General features: G+C 42.7%; 1 protein-coding gene across 2 annotated transcripts in view; it reads left to right on the top strand.

Moving 5' to 3' along the window:
• Window positions 1-12,717, top strand: part of LOC138523462 (sodium/potassium-transporting ATPase subunit alpha-2) — a 504,124-nt gene that overhangs the window by 142,147 nt on the left and 349,260 nt on the right. For both annotated transcript variants that reach the window (XM_069635440.1, XM_069635438.1), the window contains exons 4-5: window positions 9,439-9,642; window positions 11,424-11,537. In XM_069635440.1, coding sequence (XP_069491541.1) covers window positions 9,439-9,642; window positions 11,424-11,537 — 318 coding nt within the window. The remainder of the gene's footprint in view (window positions 1-9,438; window positions 9,643-11,423; window positions 11,538-12,717) is intronic.

Genomic DNA, 12,717 nt, shown 5'->3' with positions numbered 1-12,717 from the left:
TGAAATGATGCGCACAGTACAGGTTGAAATAGATACATTAGATATACATCTATCTATATTTTATAGTGATATGTGAATGGTACATTTTAATAAATCCTATGCACAGCATGCTGAAATGCACACGTATCACAATGAGAACATGCGTAAGATATGTGCACTGAGAGATACATGTGGGCATGTTAGAATGCATCTACTACACAGGGGAAAAGGGATGGCAGTCCCCTGCAATAAACTGAACATTCTAATTCACACTGGTACAACACTTGTATTGTTCATTACAATGTGCATGCTATACACTAAACCATGTATTACATAAAATACTGAATCAGAACCATTATATGTTGCAAATCTGTATCTATGATATTAAGACTATGTTACTGCGTTCATTTGAGCACTGATTCGTATATGAACACGACTGCAAGAAGAAGCATTGCACTGGAGGATCTGCTTGCTCTTTCATGTTAGTTTCACTTTGCAGAGTGTTCAGGGAAACAGCTACGGGGCCTTACACAGAGCAGCCATTAGGGAACACATGTCTTGTTTGCCAGGCTGAGGAAGGTGTGATGCCTGACTATATTGGGCTGGTTTGTGCAGTGGAGTTACTTTGCTGAAAATGTTGGGGGGGGCATGATATCTTAAGAAAAGGTGCCTCAGCCAAATGAATGGGGACAAAATGGTGTTCCATGAAAGTTGGGGGGGGACAAACACCCCTGTCCCCCCCTATATTACACCCATGGGTTTGTGTGCAAGGATGCCATTTGGTGGTCGCAGCTGTGACCCCGCCAATTCCCTTGCGACCCCTGCCACTGTCTCTGCAACCGCCGTGAAGGATCGCCAAGACAGTAAGAAACCAATGGTAAAGAGAGCTCTGAGAAGTAGTGTCTGAACTGGCCTTCCCGGGAAGATAGGAGTGTGCTGCGGACCGCAGTGTTACGGTCTAGTTGCTGGATGCACGTGATGCCTCACTTGTTTGTGCGGCTTTTGAATATGCTGTCACGCGGAGGGGCCACAAGTTGCAGCCTAGACATGGTGCCAGCATCATAGCTGGTGCAGTGCTATTGACAAGCAAGAAGTGAGACCACCAGCGGCATCAGTGTAATGTTATGTCGTGAGAAGCTTTAGCACTGACTGCAATAATATTGCTTTACCCTCTCTCTAGCCGGGCGTCAGATCGTCAGCATGAAGGCCTGTGAATAAAAACAAAGGCCCAAGCCTGCTGCAATGCCTTCTCTGTACAACTCGTAAGCATTGCAGTTCAGTATTACACACATCACGGGTTGGCGATGCAGGGAATGGCAGGTGTTCACAGCGTAGTGGTGTGTGTGCACTGTCGTAGCTCCTCAAGGGGCACACTGGAGAATGGCTTTTCTCTTTCTCTTTCTCAAGCAATAGATGATTTCTGGTAATAGCAAGCCCATGAGTAGGAGGCCATGCCTGTCTTTTCTGTTGAGAGAAGTAGAGTGGTGTGGTGGCGGTTTGGATGCACGTGGTCCACCTATTCTTTTAACAATATAATTGTTGGCTTTCAGAATTAATTCAAGGTTGAGCATCCACGCGTGTGCAAGCATGTTGATGGGGCCCTGGAGGTTGGGCAGCCTGTAATCTTTTTGATAAGATCAGTTCTTGAATTGACCATTTTTGGCAGTTTATGAAGATTAGGATAGTAAGCATTTTTGAGTACTGGAGTTAGTCTAGAACTCATATATATCTAATTGCAGGGTTTACAATGATGTCCTGTCCAGAAGAAGGTGGTTAAGGATCAAGCCTCCCACACCTCTGTGGCCATCCCTATAAAGCTTCCAGCTGGCCTCACGGTCCTCCAGATGACCCATTCCAGGCAGCCACATTCAAAGACCCTCATTTAGTAGTGCCTATATTTCCACCCGGTTTCCTCCCATAACACGTTGTGGCCTAGTGGTGGAGTAAATGGTAGATCTAGGCAAACCCCACCACCTCCAAACGTGCCACACACAATCACAGCAAAACAGCACGTGTGAAGCAAGTGCTGCTTTGATGTACATTCTTCCCATTTAAGTGGAGCAGCCCCCCCGCCCCCCCATAAACATAAATGTGGGCAGGATATGTTTCATAAAAACACATAATCACAGGTCACTGATTCAAAGTTTTGGTCACACATGAATAATTGTCGGCTAATGTTGCAGGCACAAACCAGTCACTAACAACCCCAAAGCCCCCCCCCCCCCACATGGCCTCACCTCTTCCCAAACTGAGAGAATTGTCAAAAGCGTGTTTTTCTTTTTCCAGCACCTAAGGGCTGGAAATAGGAAAAAAGTGTACCATGCCCCACTTACATGAGGGCCTGGGTGGGGAATGCTATACACCCTGTAGATAATTGCAGCAGTCTGCACCCTCTCCCTTACACAGCTCTAACTGCTGACCCTTAAGTGAACCACACATTTTTCCGGATTAATACGAGGATATGAAGGGGTGGCCAAGTCCCTGCTCGCCACCCATGTCTAGTGGGCATGTAGGTGGGTGGAGCAAGGTAGTCTAGAGGGGGTATGCAAGAGGATAGACATTATGTGTGTAGCTACAATTCGAATTTTTGTCGTGAAAGGTAGCTGCATTTTTATGGCAGAAGTGTTATGCAAAGTGTCATTTGAGTTGTGTATGAAAGCAGATGATGCCGCTTCCTGTGATGGCAAGTGGTGAAAGGTTGTGTGCCGTCACTTCATGTGATGTTATTTTGAGAGCGGGGACAAATGACATCACATCCTGCAATGTTATCCCGGAAGTGAAGGGTTGTGTGATGTCATAGCAGCTACCCCTGGGCATTTTGGTGAAATTACGTCCCTGCTAGCATTGCTTGCACATATACAAACCATGGTGCTGTTTGATATCTATCACATGGAATTATGTCCAACCTCAACAATTTGCAGAATCCCGGAGCTAATTGTGTATAGATGTTTGCCCAAAACCCAAAGGGACTTGAGTCGCTGCCTTTATCTGATCCTCATTAAAAGCAGCCCCACATTGCTGACTCTCTAGTTCATTTTCTGTAGACAGAGTTGCACCAAGATTATTCTCTTATTTAATATAGGTATAAAGTTTGCTCCCTGCCGAGGTTCAGTTGCATACACCACCATTGGTACTGTCATTCTGTATGACAACATTGCAGCTTTAGTGTTTAAGACCTCATATCGCCAGGATCATATCGCCATTGGTACTGTCATTCTGTATGACAAGATTGCAGCTTTAGTGTTTAAGACCTCATATCGCTCAGGATCATATCGCCATTGGTACTGTCATTCTGTATGACAACATTGCAGCTTTAGTGTTTAAGACCTCATATCGCCAGGATCATATCGCCATTGGTACTGTCATTCTGTATGACAACATTGCAGCTTCAGTGTTTAAGGCCTCATATCGCCAGGATCATATCGCCATTGGTACTGTCATTCTGTATGACAACATTGCAGCTTTAGTGTTTAAGACCTCATATCGCCAGGATCATATCGCCATTGGTACTGTCATTCTGTATGACAACATTGCAGCTTCAGTGTTTAAGACCTCATATCGCCAGGATCATATCGCCATTGGTACTGTCATTCTGTATGACAACATTGCAGCTTTAGTGTTTAAGACCTCATATCGCCAGGATCATATCGCCATTGGTACTGTCATTCTGTATGACAACATTGCAGCTTTAGTGTTTAAGACCTCATATCGCCAGGATCATATCGCCATTGGTACTGTCATTCTGTATGACAACATTGCAGCTTTAGTGTTTAAGACCTCATATCGCCAGGATCATATCGCCATTGGTACTGTCATTCTGTATGACAACATTGCAGCTTTAGTGTTTAAGACCTCATATCGCCAGGATCATATCGCCATTGGTACTGTCATTCTGTATGACAACATTGCAGCTTTAGTGTTTAAGACCTCATATCGCCAGGATCATATCGCCATTGGTACTGTCATTCTGTATGACAACATTGCAGCTTTAGTGTTTAAGACCTCATATCGCTCAGGATCATATCGACATTGGTACTGTCATTCTGTATGACAACATTGCAGCTTTAGTGTTTAAGACCTCATATCGCCAGGATCATATCGCCATTGGTACTGTCATTCTGTATGACAACATTGCAGCTTTAGTGTTTAAGACCTCATATCGCCAGGATCATATCGCCATTGGTACTGTCATTCTGTATGACAACATTGCAGCTTTAGTGTTTAAGACCTCATATCGCCAGGATCATATCGCCATTGGTACTGTCATTCTGTATGACAACATTGCAGCTTTAGTGTTTAAGACCTCATATCGCCAGGATCATATCGCCATTGGTACTGTCATTCTGTATGACAACATTGCAGCTTTAGTGTTTAAGACCTCATATCGCTCAGGATCATATCGACATTGGTACTGTCATTCTGTATGACAACATTGCAGCTTTAGTGTTTAAGACCTCATATCGCCAGGATCATATCGCCATTGGTACTGTCATTCTGTATGACAACATTGCAGCTTTAGTGTTTAAGACCTCATATCGCCAGGATCATATCGCCATTGGTACTGTCATTCTGTATGACAACATTGCAGCTTTAGTGTTTAAGACCTCATATCGCTCAGGATCTTGCTGTTCTATTGGGCCATCCTAGTGTTTGCATAATCAATGTGGGATTGCCACGAAGTTGCAGATGTAAAACTAACATCACGATAATCCAAGGTTTTAACTACTTCATTCTTTTTCCCCATGAATTCATGGAGTTGTCACTAGAGGTTTCCTTAAACCAAAGATCATTAACTTTGATGTATTGTAAAATTTCTGACAAAAATAAGGGACCGGGTAGAGTCTTGATCACGCACGTAATGACAATATTTCAGTGAAAAAATGGATCAAGACCTAAAGTCAGAGACAGAATTCACTACCAAAATTATCAAATATGTCATCTTGGGTTACCTGTAATAAAAAACTTTTATTTGCTTTATACAAAACATGTTAGTACCATAAAAACACATTCTATTATTATTATTATAGTAAAATATATAGAGCGCAAACTATGGCCCGAAAGCATCTAGGCACTGGGAGGGAGAAAAAAACGCAGCTAGCAGCAAACCAATGCCCGCGATTAACCTAAGAAGAAAAACAGGAGCTGAACAGATGAATCTTCAAGGCTTTCTTGAAGGGGAAATACTCATTGAGTAGTCTCAGATGTAAAGGGAGAGCATTCAGCAAACTAGGGGCCAGTACTAAACAGGACTGGCCACCCAAATGCTTTCGTTTTTATTTTGGGATCTTAAGAAGTAGGAGAGATTCAGACCGAAGACTTCTTGCTGGACAATATCTTTCCAGTTTCTTCTTAATGTAGTAAGGCCCGACATTGTGCAAAGCTCGATGGACAGTGCACAACATCTTAAAGTCGATCCACGCAACCACTGGCGGCCAATGCAGAATTCTGAAGGACTTGCAAATGCTGGATCTGGTATTTCGGTTGTCCCAAATAAATACTGTTACAATAATTTAAGGAGCCCATTGTAGTAGACGTTACCAGTGTAATGCGGTTTTCTGAAGGAAGCAGGGCAGGCATTTTCCTCAATGCTTTCACTCTTCCGAAACCTGCACTGAAAATGGCAGACATTTGGGCTTCCCTTGATGTATTTGGAAGGAGCTTTACTCCCAAACTCTTACAGAGGCACAGAGGGCTGGACAAGGACCGAGTGGTTCAGGCCAGTATTGAGAATTCCAAAGGAGGTCCTTTCCAGGGGGGCCAACCATCAGTACCTCAGTTTTGTTTCCATTTAACTGTAGCCAGTTGGCCGCCATCCAGTTTCCCACTTTCTCCAAGCAGTCACACAACTTCATAGGGGATGCAGCTTGAGCTGAGTCCAGCTGAAATATTAGCTGCGTGTCATCAGCATAAGAATAGAAGAGAATTCTGTATTCTGTAATGAGGTTGGCCAACATATGCACATACAAATTAAACAAAAGAGGGGATAAGGCCGACCCCTGCAGGAATCCCCTAGACAACTCCCTTGGGGAAGAGAGACACGCTTGAAAGGACACTGTTTGAAAGCGGCCTTCCAAGAAAGGCCTAAACCATGCCAAGAGTGTGCCAGTGACAACCGCCTGCTCCAGCCAAGTCAATAAGATTTCATGATCTATTGTGTCAAAGGCCGTGGAGAGATCCAGGAGAATAAGTACTCTGGTCTCTCCACGGTCCTGGAGCAGTGCAGGATCATCCAGCAATGAGATCATTACGGACACTGTCCCCATATTGGGATGAAAGCCTGATTGAAAGTGGTGACGGCAGTTGTTATCCTCTGGAAATTTTAAAATCTGAGCGGCAGTCACTGCTTCCAACAGCTTCATCATTGTTTGGAGCAAAGAAATAGGTTTATAGTTAGCAGGCAGTGTAGAGTCCAAATTGGCTTTTTTTCAAAAGCGGCAGGATTACTGCATTCTGGTTTTACGAATACATGTATCACATTCATGCTCACCAGCACAACCAACCAATATCTCCAAATGCTTGTTAACATACCAGGGTTACCTATGCTCAGAATTATTCCTATTTAACAACACACCAAACAGTATTGTCCATATGTGTCTATTGCTTTCCAAACAAAAGTCATCCATGTGTTTTGGCCAGGATATATGAGCCATTCACTATGGCCCTTTCCTGCTGCAGCCTTCTGCAGGACAGCAGTGAGAACCTAGCTCTGTTCCACTTTGTTTACAACTGTAGGTACTCATAGTGTCTGTTTGCTGTTCCTGCACACTGCATGGCACGTAAATCACCTGTATAACTTCACAGCTGCCGTTGGACCCAGCCTCCCCTTGGTGAGGTACCATTCTCCCTCACTGAGGAGAGATCGAACCTCTCTACTCGCCTTTCGCTTGTGTCTGATCGCTCAGCCATGGTTAGTTTATGACATGACCACTTTTACAATGTTCTCTCTTCCGGTGCAAATGGCTTGCTCTGGGGTCAACTGGACCCTCGGGTTTAATCACGTACTGCGGGTGCCAAGAATTACAGAAGTTTAAAAGATCAGCAGGTAAATTGATGGAAGGTAATCTTCTTTTGCGCTAATATAACTCCGCCACCATCATCTGCATATAAGAGTAGTGGTGTTGCTATCCCACGCTCACATGGGCTGTTTAAGGAGACATTACCCAATGTGTGACTGAGTCTGTTTATAAATGTAAACGAAGCTTCACCACGTCACAGTCCTGGTGCACCTGTCTCCTATTGACACTTTGAAACAATCAGTGGTTTCCTTCCCCTTCACATGGGCTAAATGTCCATGAAGAAGCCTAATAATAGCATTAAGAAATTCCTTGTGTACCTCATGGGATGCAAGTGTAGATCACAAAGAGGCTCTATTCACCTCGACAAAGGAAGTCTTGAGGCTCATACATGCTACATAAAAGGACTGCATTTTGCTTTGCACATACTTGGCCAAGTTAATACTGAAATTGTGACATTGTTCGATGATTCCATCCCCTGCCCTGAAACCTAACTGGGCATGGTAAAGCATCTCAGACTCATCAGCCCACGTTTGTAAATGCTGCAAAACAATTGTGCCATATATCTTTGCCTCAGTATCCAGTAGAGAAAGAAGCTATACAAATAAGAATTTGATGAAATTAGAGATTCACTTCTTAAAGATGGTAACAATTTCATCCGCAAGCCGGGAATCAGGTGGGGCACATGAGTATGCAAAAGCATTTATCATTTTTTGGGGAAACAAGCACCCCCCAAATCTAGGAAATCTTGTATAAAGCGCATTGAATGTTATGTCCCGGGCCTTGGGGCCTGGCTGGGACTTGATAATATTCAATATACACAAAAGAGGAGACCTGTAGTTCAATAACAACTTGGGAAAGACCTGCAAACAAAACAATATGTTCCTACTAGCAACATTTTGGTAACCTTCTTATACAGATAATCAATTAATTTGGGAAAACTACCATGCAACCAAAAGGCGTTGCTAACTTAAGTATAAACAACAGAAAGTTGTAATCTATGGCTTAGTCGTGGAGAACTTAAAACACTCTTTAAGTGGAAATATTTAATCTCAATTTATTTTAAATGGAATTATCTGTATAAAAAGGCAACTTAAAGAAAGGAAAAAAGAATGAAGAAGTCCATCATGGTAATCCTTCATCTTGGCTTGCCAACCAACTTAACGGCCATCTCGTGCAGCTATTATTCACCTTGTGTCTTGATTTAGCAATCATCATATTGTTGGTATGATTCATCATGTCTTCATGTTAATCATCATATGCTGACAGTTCATCCTGATTTGTGTCTCATATGTTGTAACAGTACATCTTGACTCTTGTCTTGTCTCTTTTCCAACTTTAAATAGGTGAACTAATTATCAACCAATCTTTTCCATGTCCTGTGCCCAAAGTATGAAGACATTTCTACTAAGCAGCATCTTCCATCTGCTTACCCCTTTTAGCCTTCACCAGTCCCCTGCGCGTCCTCCCTCCTCAATTCCCTACGATGTACACTTCTCAAGCTCTATCTGCTGTTTTAATACATGCGTCCTAAATTGCCATTTTAGTTTTTCGTTATCTGCCCCTATGGGGAAGTCACAGTTTGTACTGGGGTCCCAGATGATTGGGCCATAAGCCGTGCTGGGTCCTAGACTAGAATATATCCATTATAATTTAAAGTCAGAGGAAGTGTTCTAGTCACTGCATTTCAAACCTACTCAGTATCCTTCAGCAGGATCAGTTTGGGAGGCTTCCATGATTACACAAACTGGAGACTGCGCGCCTCCATACATTTTCAATATTTCACTAGTTTACAACACATTGCTTTTTTAACTTGTCTTCTTCCGTTCTCTATTAGAACTGGTTTGAAATCTTGCATATATGTCTGTCCCTCTTTCTCTATCTCCTAATTTTGTGGTGTTTTTTCCCTTTTCCCTAATCTTCTTTCTACTTTACCACTTTACCACCCTTTCTTTCTCAACGTTTTGTCATTATCACCTTTTTTATTTCTACAATTTTCTATGTAGCTTTATTTTTCTTTCTAATATGTTCTCTTAACTCCAGATCACTTTCGCCATGTGTCTCTTGCTCACTCCTATTTTTCTTTCCATTTTTCCTTTTCTACTTAGTCCTGCCCTCGTGCTCTGTTTTCAATCATGTCTTCATCTCTTTCTTCTAAAATGTCTCTTTATTATTTTTGTGAGGCAATATCTATTTCTGTTTGGATTTCTGTTTTCTCTTCAATACTTTATTTATTACTTAATCCTTTTTATGATGTTCCCCCATCTGTTGTCATTACTTTCCCTCCTTCCGGGTGTTCTGCAATTTCTCTCTCTTTTTTCTCCTCACTGGCATTTATTGAATTTCTTCTGCACCATTTCCCTATCTGCTTGAATTCATCTGCATCTGTCCTTGTTTTACTCAATGTATTCAATTTGTCATTTTTTATTTATTTTCCCATTGACAGGGGCTGACAAACACTCGTGCAGCAGAGATCCTCGCTCAGGATGGCAAAAATGCCCTCACCCCTCCACCGACCACACCTGAATGGGTGAAATTTTGCCGGCAGCTGTTTGGTGGATTCTCCATTCTGCTCTGGATTGGGGCCTTTCTTTGCTTCCTGGCTTACAGCATCCAGACAGTGATGGAAGATGAGCCCGTCCATGACCATGTATGGGAACTATTGAGAAGAGCACTACTTTGTAACAGTCAAATAATCTAGCAAAAACAAATCCTGCAAATGAACATGAATGTGACATTTACTTTAGTCTTTCTCTCTTCCAACGATCTTCAGTTGTGAAGTCCTATCAAATAGGTCACACGTCCTCTCTCTGTTATTATCCATTCCTCCCACCAACCTATACAACTTTCCTTTACTGTAATGCTCGAATTTTATATTGTATTGAGGTAACCACAACAACAATGATAATAGTAATAATATGAAAAATGGTCATAATAAAAACGACTGGTTTCATCTACTGGATTCAGCTATGGTTCTGACATCCTCTTTATCTGTACAGGTGATGTCATCACTCAATTTAATCTAACTCAATGTATTGACCTTGAAAGGATGTAAGGTTGAACAGCCAAGCTAGGGATTCGGAGGTGGAACTTGGTCACTCAGGATGAAGACAGCCCTTAGTAGAAAACCCTTAACTCCCTGAGATCTTTAACTAGCTTTTTGGGATGATTTGAAAAGGAAGCTATCATTTCAAAATATATTTGGTTTGTAATACATGTCATTATTTAGCTTGACTCCAGACATGCCGGTAAATAGAAAACATTGGAAACAATGAAGGGCAGGGGCAGGTTCCTTGTGAAAAGATGTGCTTGGCTGGAAAAATCCCCACCCTTAGATGACTAATGATGGTTTTAACACATAACAGCAATGCAACAGAGGGAGCATATAGTGGGAGTAAACAGTGGGTGCCCTTTTAATAAAATGAACCAATCAATACAATAAACAATGAAGAAAACTCCACTATGACTAGTTGCGACTTTCTGCTCTGCTCATAATTTTTCTTTACTTTCATTACTGGCAAGACAGTTCTTTAGACAAAAGAGTGACAGGACAGAGCTCCTGCCTCCATCCTTCCTGCCTCTCACCTCCACCCTCTCCCCCCCGCCCCCCCCGCCCCCCCGATTACCCATACTTTGAGCAGGGCACGAACGTGCTTTGAAAATGTCACATTGTTTCTGCTTTACATAATCATGCCCAACTGTCAGTACAAGCTCCAGTATTGAAGCAAATTGGTTCCTCCCCGTATTCGGCAAAAGGTCAACCAAACAACAAAGCTCAGCATTTAAGGGGTTACCAAGCATTTGGTATACACACCTAGTGGTTACTCACCACATAGAAACCTCATAAGAACTTACCCAAATATCTTCACTCTGTTTTTGGTACAATGCCAAGGGTGTGTCATTGGACTGGCTTCTACAATCACCAAGGACCTCTTAGACATGTGCTCCTTCTGAAAGGTAGGCGTAAAAAAGTATGCCAGCTTTGCTCATCCACTGACGTGCCACACCTGTATTGTTCCAAGGGAAAATGAAGCACTTACAACTACCAGTTCAGCTCTGCCCATGGCCATAGGTTTCTCTGCTTGTGACTGTGTAACCAAATAGGTTTAACACCATGTCACAGTCGTAGATCTAATGTGGTAAGGGCCACACGCACATTCCAGATAGCTTGGAGTTTGCCTCAAATGGTTAACCTTTTGCTTTGTGTCTGATTTTTTATTTGTATGGGATCTTGTGGCACTCTTCAATGCCTCTACAGATATTCTCAAAGATACTAGAAATGCCCAGTCGATTGGGTTTGATCCATCCTTAGAGCACCCTAAAATCCATGTAAGACCATTCACGCGCACACGCAACACTCCACTGTCTAACCATTCACGCAGTCCCATTGCTCATCTGACCATACTCACGTTTCCTCCTCTCTTCTCACAGCTGTACCTCGGAGTGGTGTTGGCTGCTGTTGTTATTGTCACTGGCTGCTTTTCTTACTACCAAGAAGCCAAAAGCTCCAAAATTATGGACTCTTTCAAGAAAATGGTGCCCCAGGTAAGATTTACTCATGATTGTTTAATGTGCACAGACCTCCAGTAGAATGGTATGAACAAATACACTGTTCGTTTTGTTAACTACCACAGCCCTGGACCCCAAACCTCTGGATGGTAATGGGGTCGATGAACATTTTAGAAACTGGTTTCAACAAAACGCTTTGTTACTCGGCACTCAACCGCCAATCTCTATCATTCAAATATTTGTACATTTATTTATTAATTTAATAAAGTTTTTAAATCTGCCGGAGGTAACGGGTTCAGATCCATGGATGCTCTGGTGTTGGCCATGTAAACAGAATCATTCCTGTAAAATTGAGCACTTCTTGTTAAAGCTCAAGTTTGGACAAGCCTATAAACGAAATAACCTCAGCCTTGGCGTCAAGGGCCCCCCATCAATTAATGTATATAATGATAACTAAATTCATTATCTGACACAATTGGGAGTTATGTAATGTTAAAATCATTTCTAAAGTGCGGCCTACCCCAGCGTGGTCATCATGGCGCTAAGGGGGTGAAGCTGTAAAGGAGAAATGCAGGCAGACAAGACAACGGCAATCTGAAAGTGAAAGCTCAGAGAGCGTTGAAAGGACAAATGGTCTGAGATCTCACGGAGAGATAGCGGCGTGGAATTCCATAACTGGGCGGAGGTCACTGTAAACGAGCGACCTCCCACCTGAGAATACTTGAAGCGAAGACCAACACTACACTAAGCAGTAGAGGAACACAGACGGTGGGAGGAAAAATACTGGCAGAACTTAACTTGGAGATACTCGGGCCGAGTTTTATAAAAAGCCTGGTGGATGATACAGAGCGCCTTGAGCTTGACCTGTTTGGCCACGGGCAACCAGTGCAAAGCATTCAGAATAGACGATGTAGAGTAGCAGGCATCACCCGTGGCAAGCCTTACTGCAGAATTCTGGAGAACTTGAAGACGATAGAGAGTGGCCAGGCAGTTGTTTTAGTGCAAGCCTCCAAGTACCAATAAGATCTCCAAGGCCAGTGTTTTTATGGACTGGTCGGTCCAATTGATTTCCATTTTATGTTGCCCTTAGAAATGACAGCTTAGCCTGCTTCTTGGTGCTTCTGATTTGTGTGAAAAGGTACATTATTCATTAGCAGATAACATAATTTACCAAGTACATCATATTCTAGTAAACTGGAGAAGCTGGGGCTAGTAC

The sequence above is a fragment of the Ambystoma mexicanum genome, chromosome 1q, assembly GCF_040938575.1.
Source record: "Ambystoma mexicanum isolate Mex_15411 chromosome 1q, UKY_AmexF1_1, whole genome shotgun sequence".
Classification (NCBI taxonomy): domain Eukaryota; kingdom Metazoa; phylum Chordata; class Amphibia; order Caudata; family Ambystomatidae; genus Ambystoma; species Ambystoma mexicanum.
The sequence above is the reverse complement of the archived record's forward strand: the minus strand, read 5'-3'. Positions and strand labels throughout refer to the sequence as shown.